The following is an 18,804-nucleotide window of genomic DNA, read 5'->3' as shown; positions in this document are numbered from 1 at the left end:
GAGCGTGACTGATTCTAGAAATATATGAAGCTGCCGTGCTTAGGTCGGGAGACTCAGCCAGTCCGTGCATTGCGATCCAAGATGAGACAGATGATCACGGACATCTGAAAGAGCCCTCATCTGCATTTATGACCCAAGGGCAGATAGGAAAGAAGCCTTTTAGGCTTCAATTTGTGTACTCTTTGAGCAAATTTACATAGATCAGATGGCTTCTATCTTATTGTTAAAGTAAGATCCCAGGCGTAGAAAATAAGACAGGCGAACGGGTGGACTTAATAACGGCATTGGTTTTATTTATAAAGTAATAAATATGATGGAGTGTAAACAAACTGTACAATGGCTGCCCAATGTCTTGTTGCTCTGAGTTGGAGGTACTGTGTATAAGGTGACGAAGGAAAGGATGAACTTTTTAGAAGCACTTCCTGTGCACAATGGAGGGTCCAGCCTCATCGTATTCCTGCTTGCTGATCCACATCTGTTGGAAGGTGGATAGAGAAGCCAGGATGGAGCCACCGATCCATACAGAGTATTTACGTTCAGGTGGGGCAATGATCTGTGAGAAAAAGAAAAGAAATATAAAAACATAAATCCTGGCTCTAAGTATTGTGGCCAAAAAGAATTTACAATTAGAATCTGGGAATGTTGTAGTTTTGTATTGTATTTTTGGCCTGATTTTTCATAGCCTTTGCTCCTTTTTCTTGAAGCAAAAATGGTTCTAAAGCCATGTTCAGATATTTACACCAGTAAGCTAAAAACCAGGAGTGGGTGAAAAATGCAGAAGTGGTGATTTATTTCTATCACACTTTTCTTAATTATTCCACGCTTACTATTAGGTCACACGTTCAGTTTTTTTTTTATATAAGTATTTGTGACTTTGAAATTTGCCCCGTATTCATTGTTTAATTTGCACCTATTTTTAAGTAAACTTTACTTGGCTTCCTCTGTTTTGTTTTTTGTTTTTTTGCCACAAAGTGGTCACAGTTTTCCTTACTCAGATGTTTTAGTTAACTTTTCAAACAGTTGCCAACTTTTTGAGCAATTGTGCGCCAGTACCCTAGTGAAGTACAAAACCTGTCTAATTTTATATTTGCGCTATTAAAAAAAACATTTTAAAGGATTTTGATCAAAATTTAGAAAAAAAATTGGCAAAAAAAAAAGGGTATAAGGCAAATATAATGAGAAGCTTTCATTTGGCCCAAAAGCGGCAATGAATGTCACAAGACCAGAAAGGAAAGTATTTTAAAAAGAAAGCTTTGTGCTGCCTTTTTGAATATAAAGACAGGATGATTCTCAGTTCTCACCTTGATCTTCATGGTGCTGGGAGCCAGGGCAGTGATTTCCTTCTGCATTCTGTCAGCAATACCTGGGTACATGGTGGTACCACCAGACAGGACGTTGTTGGCGTACAGGTCCTTGCGGATGTCAATGTCGCACTTCATGATGCTGTTGTAGGTAGTTTCATGAATACCGGCAGATTCCATACCTGAGATTTAGAAGAGTGAAATAATGATTTGTTGGCAGAGTGAATACTGAACAGGAGTTATTGGTGCCAGAGGCTGTATATAACATGCCCTGCCAACTAGTAAGCAACTGTCCAAAGCACTAAGCAGGTGTCAGAGCTTTAACATGATAAAAGGGTCTTTGTTGGAGTAGCAGCTTGTGTTGGCCAGGAGACATGGCATGGGGGCCCTTTGTACGCTCTGTAGAATAAATCTATACTAAGTAGACTGGATATGAAGTGGCGTAATACCGTAACAAGTCTGATGCATTCATAGGGACTTATTAGATCGCTGCCAATAATGGAGCAACATTCAGTAGTAGGTATGTGTTTGGCATGTCTGCTATGATGCCAGTATTTGGGGTAGTTTGTGAGTACCCATTATAAATCATCAGTTATCAGACTTTGTGAAGCACAGTAATGGTCAGGGATTCGGGAAGCTTGCGGTGTGTTGTGTTCATACATCTTTCTGCTACATGATGTGAATGGCTAGGAGCATAGAGGCTCACCAATGAAGGATGGCTGGAAGAGGGTCTCAGGGCAACGGAAACGTTCATTGCCAATGGTGATGACCTGACCGTCGGGCAATTCATAGCTCTTCTCCAGGGAAGAGGAGGAGGCAGCAGTTGCCATCTCATTCTCAAAGTCCAGAGCCACATAGCACAGCTTCTCCTTGATGTCACGGACAATTTCACGCTCAGCTGTAAAGACGAAAATGTTGAACTAAACCTTCTTTTAACCAGGATAACGTTTTAAAAAAAACATATGCGGTGACACATTTTACTAACTGTTAATATATGCATAGAGACACCCAAATTACTTTTTATGTCTGTCTTTAACTACACATATAACAAAAGGTTAAATATATCTCTAGATGTCATAGAAAACACATAATTTCCAGTTATCGCAAGGTAATGCAACAAGAAGAACGTATATTAGATGTCTCCAGAGAGGAGAGAGCTGTGATTCAGCCCTTGGCTGACATGAATTTGATTTGTACAGTATGTGCGATGTAAGGATTGTGCAGGAGTTACAAATATCCACAAATCACATGGAATATGTAGCGTGTGCCTCCGAGAGTACTGTCAGTGTCTTATCACTGCCACTGACTCCTAGTGAGCCTCAGGCATACCACATTGCACACACGGGAGCCGCTATGTCATTGTGCTGTGGCTCCTGTCATTTTTGCACAAACCTTGATATGGCACTTTTTCAGATCTGGAACCTACAGTTCGGAAATTCTAGGAAACCAGAAAAACTTGCCTGTGGTCACGAAAGAGTAGCCACGCTCAGTCAGGATCTTCATGAGGTAATCTGTGAGGTCTCTGCCAGCCAGATCGAGACGCATGATGGCATGGGGCAGAGCATACCCTTCATAGATGGGGACATTGTGTGTGACACCATCACCGGAGTCAAGAACGATACCTGCAAAGCACAGACACGATCAATAGATTAGCAATGGAAGGCGGATTTAGACGATGCAAGGTTGTACACTGTGATACGTGATTCTGCGGGCGATAAATATGTGTGGTATGAAAATGCAAAAAAAAAAAAAAAAACTAAATGGGACCATGTCAGCTGCCATCACAATGCAGAAACTGTCAGCCTACAGACGGCGTACAAGAGATTATTATACTTGCACTACTTTCTCTACTCTTATCAGCATGAAAGCTTAAGGGATTTGAATTTTTACAAAAATGATAGGGTGATGGAGGTGCTAGGCATTCAGTGTCATGTCTCCCCTCGCTATTTATATACTAGACAGATGTTAGTGCCCCGTGTACTGCGAAAGCCAGAGTGGGGTCATAACCCTCCATTACCCTCCTATGTGACATGCTATTCCTGTAAGTATAAGCCAGTATTTCAGGAGCACTAAATAGGCTAGATTCCGAGACAAGATGCCTGTGTCACCAGAATAAGAAGATTAAGGCTCCCAGCGCATTTTTGCTAAACTCGTAATGAATTAATTTGACTTTGATGTATTATTAAGTGCAGGGTTGAAATAAAAAATAATAATTTACTGCCAATTTGTTGACCCTTTTTTTGTGCAACATTTTTGGGTTTTGCTCAGAGTGATTGAGATATGTTAACCCATTGTGGTACTGCTTAGAGTAAGGGCAGGGGTAGACTACGGTATTTTCTGTCCGACAGTGATCCAGCAAAACATCGAATCACACTCGGACCAATATTAGACTATGGGACCAAGCACATGTCCAATTCTTTCATCAGAAAGAGTCCGTGCCAGGAAAAAAATAACTAAAAAATCACAACATTCTTGATTTTCAACCGATATTCCGATGGCACCTGACTATGCAAGTCAATGACATCTTAGAGTGCTGCAATTTTTTTTCCCATCTTCTTCTCATCCTAAAAAAATTGGATTACATTGATCAGAGTGTGATTATCATAATCAACCCCATTCACTTAGATGAGAGAAAATACTGTTGGATGACCCTAGCCGAAATATTAGAAATCACCATTGGGACTGCAGTGAAAAAATATATACAAAAAATAAAATGTGTAAAGATTTCTTATGACGAGTGTTCTCACCTGTGGTACGACCGGAAGCGTACAGAGACAGCACAGCCTGGATGGCGACGTACATGGCTGGGACGTTGAAGGTCTCAAACATGATCTGGGTCATCTTTTCACGGTTAGCCTTGGGGTTCAGTGGGGCTTCAGTGAGCAGGGTGGGGTGTTCCTCAGGGGCTACACGGAGCTCATTGTAGAAGGTGTGGTGCCAGATCTTCTCCATATCATCCCAGTTGGTGATGATACCATGCTCAATGGGGTACTTCAGGGTTAGGATACCTCTCTTGCTCTGAGCTTCATCACCTACGTAGGAGTCCTTCTGACCCATACCCACCATGACACCCTGTATAGAAATAAAAGATTGAAAATTGATGTTATATTTGTTAAAATTGATTGACAGGTTATAGTCTGCTGCATATTTAGAAAAATCCACACATTTCACCCAAGGCTTGGGCAGTGGTGCCATTTGAACCTCTTGGGCCCCAATACAAAATTTCCAATGGGACCCCCAATTGTCACAGGTTTTTAATAGTATTTATCTTTTAGTAAAATATGGGTCAAATGGACCTTTTTGGCCTCCTAGACTGTAATCTGCTTAGACAAATCTGCAGCATATCTGTCAAGTGTGAACATATCTTTACAGCATAAAATATGAGCTTGAGTAAATATGGAGGATACATATAACTGTATCAAACAGTTATTTTTATATGGTGTTTATAACCCCGGATCTAAGTTACTCTGACCTACAACTGAAGGTGACAAAATCATGACTCAGTTGGCATTAATATATTTTGGCCCCATAAACTGTTCAGCTCTTCTTCGCTATGGCCTTAGCGCGCCACTGGTTCCAGTGTATTCCCAGTTGAGGACTTGGCAGGACCTAACAGTTAGTGATACTAATAGGCTGTTGGCAAAGCTTAATTGTAATATGCTCAGCTTCCCCTCATGAGTATTGGGATGTTAGCAATGCTTCTGCTGATATTTCAGCTATGGCAAAGCCATTCAGTGTGTGCCAGCATTGACTGTATAACAAGGCCAATATCACCCAGCTCGCAATACGACGGGAGAAAATGAGGAGGCTCAAAGCTGCCTATTAATAACTGGCTCATCTTATCACTGGACCTTGCGGCACACGGTCTGTGCTATTTCTATTATTATCTCCCTGTAGTCGGAAAACAAGGAAAGATTTAGAGGTGTAATATCTGTTATAAATAACCACTGAATAATATAGCTGTCGCCTGCCACTGTTACTGTATGGACGACTAGAAACGCGCCTTACAGGGTAGGGCCTTAACTGATACATGAACCATTTTATAATCCACTATAGGAAGAAAAACACATACTACATCATTACCTGATTCACAAAATAATATTAATACTTTAAAAGATGTATACCTGGTGACGGGGGCGACCAACGATTGAGGGGAACACAGCACGAGGGGCATCATCCCCAGCGAACCCAGCCTTTACCAGCCCTGAGCCGTTGTCGCACACCAAGGCGGTAGTCTCCTCATCGTCACACATGTTGGCAGGTTAGGTTCTGGAAAAGATAGTAATAAGAATAAAACACATCATTGGATTTGAAATGGCAAGGCAATATTTCTTCTCCCACCCATGGTACTGGGGCACTATGTAGATTGGGCATTACATAGACCTCAGTGGTTTACTTTTCACTGTGTTGGTCATACTATTGTTATCCTCTGAAAATAGGTTAAAAAATCCACAAAAATTAAATGGAAACAATTGGAAAAATAGCATGTACTATGTACTATACTTTTTTTTGTTACTCTTTAAGTTAAAGATCACTTTTGAAACTTTTTCCCATTACATGTACATCCACAAGGAACGTAAATTAAGCACTGAAAACTCTGCAGCATATCCGCCTCATGTGAACATAAACTCCGAGTATGTACACATAAAGTTTTTTTTTCACAAGGATTTCTAAGCAAATCCACATTAAACAATATTTCAAGCTGATTTATGTGGATTTTGGTGCAGAACGTACACTAAAAGTTAGTAATTTCTATGTTTATGATTGGATTCTTAGCAAACATCAATCCAAAATTCTGAATCTGATTATAAAGAAAAGCGTATACTGCTGTATGGTTTTAGATTTTGTTCTCATTTATTATCTAAAAAAAAAATTTGATCTCTAACTTGTGACTCCCCAGCTGTCTGCAACTATGGAGCCACAAGTTGGAGCCCAATGTTCTACGGCATTTAACACCTCCACCCCCCTCTTCAGCCTTCAACAGCCGTCTTCACATGTCGAACAACAGCTGTTTCTCAGACACAAGCCTGCACTGTGCCCATCTCCTCTCTACCCTTGCACCAGTGAAAAATGTAGTTTCATGTTTCGCCACCTGACGCTGCAAAGTACTTGCGGAAACACGGCACGGTGCCAAAAGAGGTTAATGGCCCACTACAGCAAGTACGGATTTGGTATGAGAGGGTTAAGCTTGTGCGTTTGGAGTTATAGCTTCTGCCTAAAGAAAAGTAATACAGTTGTGGACATTACAGCTACGACTGAGACATACATACTGAACGAATTAATAGACTATAAAAACTGGGGCGTAAAAGTAGGGAATAACTCATTGGAAACTCATAATGCCAAATTAACAGAGTAAGTTATATGGCATCATATCTATCTGTATGTATATCCATAGAAGTGGTAAAAACTGCAGAAATTGCTGTAACCACTGTAAAAAAAAAAAAAAACTAAAAAAGATGAAAGCTTCCAGTTTGTAAAGCCGAAAAAAAAAAGCCTTGGGTCCAATCATTCAGCCTTCCCTGTGTGATAATCCTGTTGGGTTGAAGCTTGTAGAGTCGGCCGAGTTTTGTATATCTGAAGAGTTAAAAAAAGCCTTTCCAATGTCTCCAAAAAAACTGAAGCAAGTCTTTGTCCCCATAGCCTAAGTGCCGAAATCCAAGGAAGGAGCAACAAGCCGCCTACAGGTCCCTGCTGGTACTCACCTGGTCAGCACAAGAGAGCTGGCTGCTGTGATTGAAATTGGCTGGGTACTGCCTAGGGGACTGAGCTGTCCATTTATACCCTGCCTGAAGATGTGGAGTCAGTGGGGAGCTCCACAGGGAAAGGCAGACGGTCTATCCTTATTTGGTAGCTTCTGGGCCATTGAGTAGCAAAGAAGCCATTAATGGAGTAGGTGAGGGGGGGAGGGCAGGGTCCATGGACCCCTTAGCCCATGTATGGAAGGTGTGGAGGTGGGGAGAGCACTACGAGGGATGGCCAAATAGGGTTTCCCAAAAAAGCATGTCTGCAATGCCGGGTGACAAAAAATAAATAAATAACAGCACAATGAAAGAAATGGCATAGAAACAGTGACTGCTAAGGGGCAGACAGGTGCAGCACAATTGGAAGGAAGGAGGAGGGTGCGGGAGCCGGCAAGTCATTACCGAGCCCCAGACCGGGGAGCGTTGTGCAACAGATCTAATTTGTACATTAATAATGAATTAAGAGAGCTCTGTGGAATGGCAGGCTGCGCTCGCATGGTGCTGGACATGTTCCTTGTGAGCCCGGGTCACTGCAGGTCCCATCGTCATATGACTATCGTCTTCCTAGTCCCACTAATACCTTGGGGGTCTGCACTCATCACTTTAGGGATACTTGCTACAGTAACATTCTGCAGATGTTTCCACCACTGGATAGCAGGACAAATGGGAATGGGGGCAAATGTAACAACTACATGACAATGAACTTTATGTTGCACCTTTTGTTTTCCTTGGACATCACTTTTATGGCATTCGGCCAGGGGTGGCCATACAGGACTGTATTATCGGCAAAACATCAGATCACACCCGGACCAATTTTTGCCTATGGCTTATTTTTGCATTGGACAGAGTCTGTCCAAAGAAAAAAAATCACTGCATGTCCAGGTTTGATCCAATATTCGGATCGCACTCATCCGCTAGTCAATGAGTCTGTGGAAAACACTGGACTGCATTCGGATGACATCTGAGTGCAGAAGTGGAAAATATGCCCCGTTCACATGTAAAGCGCCATGGAATAAATGGCGCTATAAAAATGTATAATAATAATAATATCTAGACATTTTTTCTCTATCTTCTCCACATCCGAAAAAATTGGATCACACTCTGATAAGTGTGCTTAGTATGATTGATCCGAATTTCTCGGATGATAGCAATTATACATGTGTGACCCAGGCAGATATGGAAACCTCCGAACACGCAGTCATCTCTCCCTTCACACTGGGAATTCTTAGGAGGAAGCCATGAGTATTTCCTAGGAGAAATCATTTATAGTAATATAGTAACTTTCCTCCATAAAGACAAGACAACTCTGCTCTGCTGTATTTTACCAACCCAGTGCTGCTCCATCTGTAGAATTTCATGAGATCCGACGCTCAACATCAATTCCCTTACGGAGTAGAGTAAAGTGAATTTCAACCTTCCAGAAGATATCATATATGGAAATAGTTGTTCTTTGGCAGAGCAAGGTTAAAGTTTTGCCCTGGGACAAGAAGTCATGCCAGCATTCAGAGTGGAAATCCCCCTCCTCTTCTCTTTCGGGGGTACATGGCTTCATTGATACAACATTCCTGCCATCACAAAGGAGGATGGCAGAGAATAATGTGCTGGTTTATGTGGGATACATTGTTTGCAGTTATTACTACAGTACTTTAGTGCATCAATACAGTGTTTTGTTTTCCAATTCTTAAAGGGGCTTCTTGTATTAAAGGGGAGGTGTGATTATTCAGTTTGCAACACAGACTGGAATAAAATGTGTTGCACACAGTACATTGCTGCACATTCACGTAGGTCACTATGATGACAACACTTATAAAATGCTGCAGAAAGGCTGCGGACCCTAGGATCTAAGCTCAGTGTGACCGGAAAAACAGCTGGAATGGTGCAGCAAGAAAACGGTTTCGGAGTGCTGCCACACTGGACTCATCTCTCGCTATAGTCCTTGGACGAATCTCCAAGTTATTACGTCTGACGCCGAAGTGTTTCAAAGTACTGCAATCGGGCAGCCAGGCTCTGATTCATGCTGTCCATGATTTGGGTAGCATAAATAAACTAGAATGAAGTCAAATAAATAAGCATAAAGTTCCATTTAATGCAGAATACATTTTATAGCAAAGTATGCCACAATATAACTGTTGGTACCTTTAGCTTTGTCTGCACCGCATCTTTCCCCAATTACACTACCAAGCAATGATGGAGATGACCAGGTTGATCCACAGAGGACTGAGTATCAGTTACATTTGCTGAAATTTGTGGGTTCTCTAGAATTTAAATAGTTTGAGAGTCAATTCAAGGTTCTCAAAAAAGAAAAAAAAGCTAAGCTCTTACAGTTTGCAGGGCTCTCTCTCGTGTAGAGTGTAAGATCTTATGGTCAGTGGGGTCCTCTCTCTCCTGTAGAGTGTAAGCTGTTATCGTCAGCGGGGTCCTCTTTTTCCTGTAGAGTGTAAGTTCTTATGATAAGCGGGGTCCTTTCTCTCCTGTAGAGTGTAAGCTCTTATGGTCAGTGGGGTCCTCTCTCTCCTGTAGAGTGTAAGCTCTTGTGGTCAACATGGTTCTCTTTCTCTTGTGTAGAGCATAAACTTTTATGGTTAGCGGAGTCCTCTCTCTCCTGTAGAGTGTAAACTCTTATGGTCAGTGGGGTCCTCTCTCTCTCCTGTAGAGTGTAAGTTCTTATGGTAAGCGGGGTCTTCTCTCTCTCCTGTACAGTGTAAGCTCTTATGATCAGCATGGTTCTCGCTCTCCTGTAGAGCGTAAACTTTTATGGTTAGCAGGGTCTTTTCTCTCCAGTAAAGTGTAAACTCCTATGGTCAGTGAGGCTATCTCTCTCTCCTGTAAAGTGTAAATTTTTATGATCAGTGAAGTTCTCTCTTTCACCTGTAGAGTGTAAGCGCTTAAGATCAGCGAGGTCCTCTCTCTCTCTCTCCTGTAGAGTTTAAGCTCTTATAGTCAGCGAGGTCCTCTCTCTCCTGTAGAGTGTAAACTCTTATAGTTAGCAGAGCTCTCTGTCTTACATAGTGTAATCTCTTATAGTCAGCGGGCTCCTCTCTCTCCTCTAGAGTTTAAGCTCTTATGGTCAGCAGGGTCCTCTTTCTCTCTCTCCTGTAGAGTGTAAGCTCTTATGGTCAGCGGGGTCCTCTCTCTCCTGTAGAGTGTAAGCTGTTATGGTCAGCGGGGTCCTCTCTCTCCTGTAGAGTGTAAGCTGTTATGGTCAGCGGGGTCCTCTCTCTCCTGTAGAGTGTAAGCTGTTATGGTCAGTGGGGTCCTCTCTCTCCTGTAGAGTGTAAGCTGTTATGGTCAGCGGGGTCCTCTCTCTCCTGTAGAGTGTAAGCTCTTATGGTCAGCGGGGTCCTCTCTCTCCTGTAGAGTGTAAGCTGTTATGGTCAGTGGGGTCCTCTCTCTCCTGTAGAGTGTAAGCTCTTATGGTAAGTAAGGTCCTCCCTCTCTCTCCTGTAGAATGTAAGCTCTTATGGTCAGTGAAGTCCTCTCTCTCTCCTGTAGAGTGTAAGCTCTTATGATCAGCAGGATCTCTCTCCTGTAGAGTATAAGCTCTTATGGTCAGCATGGTTCTCTCACTCCTGTATTGTATAACCTCTTATGGTCAGCGGGGTCCTCTCTCTCTCCTATAGAGTATATCCTCATACAGTATGGTATGGTCAGCAGTATCCGCTATCTCTCCTGTAGAGTGTAAAATCTTATGGTTAGCAGGTCTCTCTCTCTTGTAGAGCGTAATCTCTTATAGTCAGCGGGGTCCTCTCTCTCCTGTAGAGTGTAAACTCCTATGGTCAGTGAGGCTCTCTCTCCTGTATAGTGTAAGTGCAGCGCCCCAGAGTCCTGGTCGTTGCAGTACTGTGGCTCCGCCACTAAGGGGAGCTATGGTACGTCTGATGGCACTGAAGGAGTTCAACTGACCAGGTATCACAGACACCAATACATTTCACAGCCAGGCCACCAGGGGGAGCTAAGGGTTCTATTCATTAGGCCACTCCCCACCATTGTGGGTAAACTGGGGGTCAGGCAGGAAGTTAGATCAGAAAGCTGACTGGGTTGGAACCAGGCAACACCTTGTGGCAGAGGGTGTTGTGGGAGAAGATTCGGTAGGGTCCCTGTCAGGGGTGGGATCCTGACAGAGGCTTGGCAACTTGAGCGAACGTAACGGGACCGTGCCTGCTCAGTATAGCGGCGGTACCCAAGGAGGGATTGGAAGCGAGATAGATTGTGCTGAGTGAGAAACGAGATCAAAGCAACAAGGAGAATACCAGTAGGAGTCGTGCTGTAAGACCGAGGCAACATCCTACTGAGGCGCACAACCGGCGGCCGGAACGCCGAGGGAGTATTACAATATTCAGCTTCACAAGCAATACTCTAAACCAACGGCAGGACAGTCAGTCTAAGGCGGGCTGTCTCAACTAAATCACCTATGCAGTCTTGGGGGGCAACTTGTGGAGAGGGGCGACTCTAGGGTCCCGGAAGAGCTCCGAGCCTACCCGTCATACGGGTGCCGTCCTAACCATAACATCAGGGAGGGACGGAGGATTAGCAGAACATCATCTAATCGAGTTGTGAGGGAACTTAAGAAACGGACACAACAGTTGTGGGGACTTTCCGTAAGCACAGCAGGGAAGGACCACAACACCTAGCGCTAGAAGGAAGGCACAGATTTCCACCTGTTAAGAGAACTCTGGAGGTGCCATTGGACCGGCCGGACTTGCGCAGCCTGGTTATCCGGATTCCAGACTGAGGACCCAGAGATCTTCAGTAAAGAGGTAAAGAGACTGCAACCTGGTGTCCTCGTTATTTACTGCACTGTACCACTACAGCATCACCACCACCATCATCTATCCACACCTATTACTGTACGCCCCTCAGCAGGGTCACGGACCGGGTCTAGCCACCGTGACAACCCCAGAGCAGAGACTCGGAGGCCCGATACCGGGTACCCCTCGGCCCTGCGGCAGTGGGGGCGCTACAATTTGGCGTCACGAACAGGATCTACTTAAGCCTGAAGAATCAGGTCATGTGTGCCTTGGAACTGTGATTTATTGTGCTTGGACTGTACTTTATTGTAAAGACTGTGCTGGGCCACTTGCCGCCAAAATCCGCCGCCATTACAGCGCTGAGGAGAGCGCAGGAGAAGAAGAGGGGCGTGAAGTGGGCGTGAACGAGCTGAAGAGCGCGAAAGACAATGGCCGCCCAGTCTAAATATTTCTGCACCGTGAGGACGTGACTGTCAGCAGCAGAGATCCGCCTCCTGATCCTCAATGGAGGGCGGAGATCGAGAAAACGACACCGCCCACGAAGGAGAGAGCGGGAAAAAGACCAGGAAGTGACCCACGTGGAGGACGCCATGGCCAGCAGCTCCGAACCCGACAGTGGGATTGAAGTGGAAGTCTCCCCCAACTACCCGGATGAGCACAGCAGCCCGTTCTCCGTGGACAGCACCGAACTCCTGCGGGTCGAGATGGAGAGCTTGCTCGACCAGCTCCGTCAGCTGAACATGAAGGCCCAGGCTCCGCACCAGGCAGCGCCGGAAGAAGGTCCTCAGGCGTCGGATCCTGCACCGCTACCGGAACAACCGCTGAGATCCTCGCCGACACCGCCGGAGGAACCTGCATCGGCTGGTGAGTCCACCGACCCCGTCCCGCCGGCCGAGGGTTTACTAGTGGGTCCAGTAGCAGCACCCCCTCTCCCGGGAACCCATAAACTCCAACGCCTACTACCATGGGAGGAAGCCACGGGCATGGAGCACCGTATGCGAGCCCCAATCGCCCCCACTCCCCTGCTGTGTGAGGTCCACGCGGAGCGCACAGTGTGCCGCTGGGTGAACCCCGGATCCAATCTTATGGGATTCCCCGGGGTGAAGACCCAGGAGGGAGAGATGGTGCAGGCCCTAAGCTGGGAAGAATATCAGGTCCAGCTAGAGCAGCAGTGGAAAGAGAAGGAAAAGGAGTACCAGGCCGGGCTGGAGGCCTATCATCGGAAAGACTTGGCAGTCAAGGACCGGGCCCGCAAAGACCCCACCGCTCACCAGGCCCTGCGCAGGCAGGGCATCATCACCACCTTCAGGCTCCGTGGAGGCTGGGGCTTCATCAAGGAGCCGGGTCTGTATGCGGAGGTGTTTGTGAACCGGAGGGATGTTGAGTCGCACCTCAGGGAGGGCCACCCAGGCCGGGATCTCTATCCGGGGGATGAAGTCTCATACACCAGGCACTTTGGGGAAAAAGGGTGGTTTGCCCTGAATGTCCGCAAGGGGCCAAACCCTGCGATGCCTCCGATTGGGGTGCCAGTGAAGCTAACCCCTGTAGCAAAGGTGTCCCCTTGCGGTCAGCCCGTGGTCGTTGCCAGGACCACCGAAGACACCCCCACGTGCACTATGGTCAAGACCACGACATGCAGCATTGTCACCTCCACCACCCTCGTGGCCAAGGAGGCACCTCTCCCAGTGGGTGGTGCCCGTGCTGCTGCAGAGCTGAAGACTGTGGGTACACAGACCCCCAGATGGGACGACAGACCCCCTTATGCAGTACCGGGCGGCTCGCAATACCCAAAGGGGTTGCCTCCGCCGGTGCTGCCTCCTGATTGGTTCGAATAAATGTCTCAGTATCCTGAACATGTAAATAGTTCCTTAACTGTTTGTTTGTTTCCTGATTTTTGCTGCTAGACCCGTCTAGGGTTAACTCTTAAGGGGATCCCTTTGTTGACCCGGAATCCCTATTGTTTTGTTTGTTTTTTCTAAGTTTTGCACAAGTTTCCAGAACTGCCGCAATCATGAACAGTGCATGATACGAACTGCTTGTAAATAGTTTGCACCTTCTTAAAGGTGCTCCCTACTGGTTTTACTTAACCAGAGACTCTTTGCGAAGATACCGCACCGGAGCCTTTGCTGAGTACGGACTGGTAGCTTGAGAAGATATGCTACCTCATAGAGACTTGGTCACCTCTTAAAGGGGACGTTCACCTGTTGCACTTAAAGGGTGATATTGCTTTAAGAAAGATAGTAATAATGTCTTGATGGAAGGAAATGATGATGATGTTTATATGAAGAAGTTATGTGTATTTAACAAGTTAATTGTGAAAATTTTTTAATAATGTTGATAGAAACATGGGGACAGACAGTGAACCCGTACGGGGTTAGTTAGTGAGTCTCCTTAGGAGCCATATAGAGATGGCTCAGCGATCCAAAACTGAAAGTAATGTTATGTTCTATACTGTGTATAGTAGTTAAAAAGGCAGTAGGCCCGGGCTGAAAGGGGCGTTCCTGTAAAGAAAGGAGAGGCAGTAGGTCTGGAGCCGTTAGGACAGGCGGTCCTGCAGATTTAAAGGAGAATGAAAAAGTTAAATTGCCTTATGATGTGATTATAAGAAGGTCTTTAGTGGATTCAGAGTGTACGTCCTTAAAGGCAAAGTTAAATTATTGTTCGAGCATTTGTACTAAGTAGAATACCCGGTTGGGTAAGAAAAGTTACTTGTAGCATGTTGCTATGATATCTAACCATGTTTGTAACGTTCAAGTGTCCTCACCTCCCATAAAGGGAAGCTCTGTTCAAGTATACTTATTGTTATTGCACTCAACAAAATTGTATGTCTTTTTGCTAACCTGTATTGTTGTTTTCTTCCTAGTCCAGGAGTACTGGATTTAACCGGGGGGGAGTGCAGCGCCCCAGAGTCCTGGTCATTGCAGTACTGTGGCTCCGCCACTAAGGGGAGCTATGGTACGTCTGATGGCACTGAAGGAGTTCATCTGACCAGGTATCACAGACACCAATACATTTCACAGTCGGGCCACCAGGGGGAGCTAAGGGTTCTATTCATTAGGCCACTCCCCACCATTGTGGGTAAACTGGGGGTCAGGCAGGAAGTTAGATCAGAAAGCTGACTGGGTTGGAACCAGGCAACACCTTGTGGCAGAGGGTGTTGTGGGAGAAGATTCGGTAGGGTCCCTGTCAGGGGTGGGATCCTGACAGAGGCTTGGCAACTTGAGCGAACGTAACGGGACCGTGCCTGCTCAGTATAGCGGCGGTACCCAAGGAGGGATTGGAAGCGAGATAGATTGTGCTGAGTGAGAAACGAGATCAAAGCAACAAGGAGAATACCAGTAGGAGTCGTGCTGTAAGACCGAGGCAACATCCTACTGAGGCGCACAACCGGCGGCCGGAACGCCGAGGGAGTATTACAATATTCAGCTTCAAGCAATACTCTAAACCAACGGCAGGACAGTCAGTCTAAGGTGGGCTGTCTCAACTAAATCACCTATGCAGTCTTGGGGGGCAACTTGTGGAGAGGGGCGACTCTAGGGTCCCGGAAGAGCTCCGAGCCTACCCGTCATACGGGTGCCGTCCTAACCGTAACATCAGGGAGGGACGGAGGATTAGCAGAACATCATCTAATCGAGTTGTGAGGGAACTTAAGAAACGGACACAACAGTTGTGGGGACTTTCCGTAAGCACAGCAGGGAAGGACCACAACACCTAGCGCTAGAAGGAAGGCACAGATTTCCACCTGTTAAGAGAACTCTGGAGGTGCCATTGGACCGGCCGGACTTGCGCAGCCTGGTTATCCGGATTCCAGACTGAGGACCCAGAGATCTTCAGTAAAGAGGTAAAGAGACTGCAACCTGGTGTCCTCGTTATTTACTGCACTGCACCACTACAGCATCACCACCACCATCATCTATCCACACCTATTACTGTACGCCCCTCAGCAGGGTCACGGACCGGGTCTAGCCACCGTGACAACCCCAGAGCAGAGACTCGGAGGCCCGGTACCGGGTACCCCTCGGCCCTGCGGCAGTGGGGGCGCTACATAAACTTTTATGATCAGTGAATTTCTCTCTTTCTTTCACCTGTAGAGTGTAAGCGCTTAAGATCAGCGAGGTCCTCTCTCTCTCTTGTAGAGTTTAAGCTCTTATAGTCAGCGAGGTCCTCTCTTTTCTGTAGATTGTAAATTCCTATGGTCAGTGGGGTCCTCTCTCTCTCTCCTGTAAAGTGTAAGCTCTTATGATCATCAGGGTTCTCTCTCTCTCCTGTAGAGTGTAAACTCTTGGTTAGCAGGGCTCTCTCTCTTGTAGATTGTAAGCTCTTATGGTCAGTAAGGTCCCCTCTCTCACCAGTAGAGTGTAAGCTTTCATGGTTAGTGAGGTTCTTTCTCTCTCTTGTAGAATGTTAAATAAAGATTAAAAAAATTTTTAATTTCTTATGGTCAGTGGGCTATTCTCTATCTCTCCTGTAGAGTGTAAAAGCTTATGGTTAGCATATTATGGGTCAATTGGCATCTGCCTTTGCTTTCTTCTGGATCAACTTTAGGCTATATGTTGAACTCAATGGATTTGTGTTTTCTTTCAACCTTAAAACTATGAAACTCTTTTAACATGAGAACCAGAAGTGGCGATCAGATGATTCACGTAGCATGGGCTCCCAACAAATTAAGCTTAACAGACCATCACTTTAATGAATAACCAACCATATCATATAGGGGAAGCCTAAATCTTGTTACTGGACACCCATCCGTGAGGTCTACATGCCCTAATTTAGTCCTATGGGCGGGGGTTGTCCTGGCAGAAGAATTCTCAATAAAGCTCATTACCTTTTAATAAGGAAAATTATGTCAGTGAAAACTGCATTGCTGCAATGTGTTTTTTAGAGAATCAGTTCTAGAAACATTTAAAAAAATACATTTCTTTATCAAAAAAGTAGTAATGCAATCACAGCAAAATCTGCATGTAAGTTTTCAACATTTTGTCAGCTTAGCGCTTACATGAGGAGGGAGATATGTTTTGCATTGATTTTGTTATTTTGGCTCTTTTATTCCAGTTTATTGCCTCCAGTAAAGTCATGTGGCAGATCAGACATAAAACTGACAACACACAACAGCTTATTTGTTACGTTTCTGCATCTCACCACTGTTTCTTTATGTCACGTTGCTGTGTGTATCCATATATACCATCACTGCAGTATTAGTTCTCAGCGTGCTGGATTTCTAATTATTTGGTTTTTTTTTTAAATAAAACATTACACGGAACACAATTGTGCCAAGGCAGATTTGTTATTTTGGTGGATACTCCATAGTGTAATATAATGGTGAAGCATGGAGGTTGTTCGTTGTGAGGGGTTGGCATTGACTAAATTACATATAGATCATGTATATGTATCGGCAATCCTAAGGAAGCATGATCTTTTATGATACATGTAAGTGGATACCAGTAACATGGAAGGGCTGTTTCTACTCTTTTCTAAGAATATGGCTAAACCTTAGGGGAAAAAAAGTTATAGGAGTGGCATGTACCCCAAAATAACATGTAGATTGGAAATTGAATAGAAGAAAAATGTCTTTTTTCTAATCACTGATCCAATAATTTATTCAAGGAAAGCGCAGTAAGCAGCTGAAGTAAATATTCGTGTCAAGGAATGTATGAGTCTTCAAGATCATTCTTTATTATTGACAAAAAGTCAAGATTGCCTCCATACATTATCATATATTTTCTCCCCTTACTGGCGAAAGCCTTTCATGACCAAGAGAGATGCACAACTCTTTTAGGCTGAGGTTCTTGTTTTTAGCAAATGTTTATTCTTTCCTTGTATGGGAAATACTTTTTTTTTATCTACTTTATTATGGGAAAATTTAGTATGAGCTACCTGAAACAAGTGGGTATAATCTTGAGAAGAACTTCCAGGAACATTTCTTCTTATGTAAACACCCTAAGTTTTAGCAACAACAACAAAAAATTAAATATGTAATATGTAAGGTGGAACACAAGAAGAGTCTGGGGGCGGTTACCTTCTCTGCTCCGTGCCTGGAACCATTGAGCTGTGCTACAGGTTCCCCGGGGGGCAGACTTAGAGACTGGGACAGGAAGGAAGCCGGGCAGAGAGCGGGAAAAGCGCACGCGCAAGTGGCAGAGCAGAGTGTGCAGCAGTCAGGGCAGGACGCAGCTGCGCTCCGGGAGGAGAGATAGCTCCTGGTCAGAGGACAAATGCAGGGAGATTGCCCAGAAAGACTGCATCTTGTGAGTACATGAAAGCGGACTCTGCTGTGACTGGAGAGGGGAGCCTTGACACCTGTGCAGAGACAGTGGCCCATGCAGAGCCCGTGGCCCGTTCAGAGACTGTGACCCCTGGTACCCACGGTATCAGTGCAGAGACTGTGACCCCTGGTACCCACGGTATCAGTGCAGAGCCCCTGATTCCTGTTAAGAGACTTAATAATAGACTGAGCATCGTTCTCCTGGGATAGGCTGTGCTGCAAAAGCTAAAGACTCAGAGCCTGTGCCTGCCAGCGGGCTCCTAGAGACTACTCAGTCCACGGACAACAGAGGGACGACAAGTGCCGCTGTTTCTCGGCGCCTACGTTGGAGAAGACGACCCTTCAAGCAAGTCCTCATCAGACTGATAAGTGTTCTTTTCCTCAAGAAATCCCGCTTAATTCTGTTACACTGTTTGACTCCCATATTTTGCACCGTTATCTTTTCAGTTCATATTCTACTGTTTTCTCCCTGCGAGGAGAATATTGTCCCTGTTAATAAATTCCCCCCAACAGTTGATCTGTCTGTTCCGTGGTGACATACTCAACCCTGCGCCCTATTACAGTAACATATTTATTGGCTTATTTTTTCTTTCGCTTACTCCAGGGTCACACCAGTTTAAATTCTCTCAACCAATAGAATTGGGACGATTACGCTACACGCACTCTGATCAAATTCTTATGAGAGTGTGGTCATAGTGTGATCCGATCTTCTCGGATGAGAAGATGGAAAAAAAATGTCTTCTCCATTCTGT

General features: G+C 45.1%; 1 protein-coding gene across 1 annotated transcript; it reads right to left on the bottom strand.

The window, feature by feature from the left end:
• Positions 1-267: 267 nt before the first annotated feature.
• ACTC1 (actin alpha cardiac muscle 1) lies at positions 268-7,144 on the bottom strand. The gene is made up of 7 exons (XM_077263941.1): positions 7,004-7,144; positions 5,426-5,570; positions 4,049-4,373; positions 2,762-2,923; positions 2,008-2,199; positions 1,302-1,483; positions 268-553 (listed from the first exon to the last, which is right to left on the bottom strand). Exons 2-7 carry the CDS (start codon positions 5,552-5,554, stop codon positions 410-412), a joined length of 1,134 nt encoding a protein of 377 aa, XP_077120056.1. The 5' UTR covers positions 5,555-5,570; positions 7,004-7,144; the 3' UTR covers positions 268-409.
• Between the last annotated feature and the right edge of the window lie 11,660 nt (positions 7,145-18,804).

This window comes from Ranitomeya variabilis, chromosome 1 (genome assembly GCF_051348905.1).
Source record: "Ranitomeya variabilis isolate aRanVar5 chromosome 1, aRanVar5.hap1, whole genome shotgun sequence".
In the NCBI taxonomy this organism is placed as follows: domain Eukaryota; kingdom Metazoa; phylum Chordata; class Amphibia; order Anura; family Dendrobatidae; genus Ranitomeya; species Ranitomeya variabilis.
Note: the sequence above shows the minus strand (reverse complement) of the source record. Positions and strands in the feature narration are given on the sequence as shown.

Excerpts from the sequence above, each read along its gene's own strand:
- ACTC1 (XM_077263941.1), bottom strand. The coding sequence starts at position 5,554 with ATGTGTGACGATGAGGAGACTACCGCCTTGGTGTGCGACAACGGCTCA. Across the intron at positions 2,924-4,048 it reads CGCTTCCGGTCGTACCACAG|GTATCGTTCTTGACTCCGGT; the intron begins GTGAGAACACTC and ends TGTGCTTTGCAG. Across the intron at positions 1,484-2,007 it reads CTTCCAGCCATCCTTCATTG|GTATGGAATCTGCCGGTATT; the intron begins GTGAGCCTCTAT and ends TCTAAATCTCAG.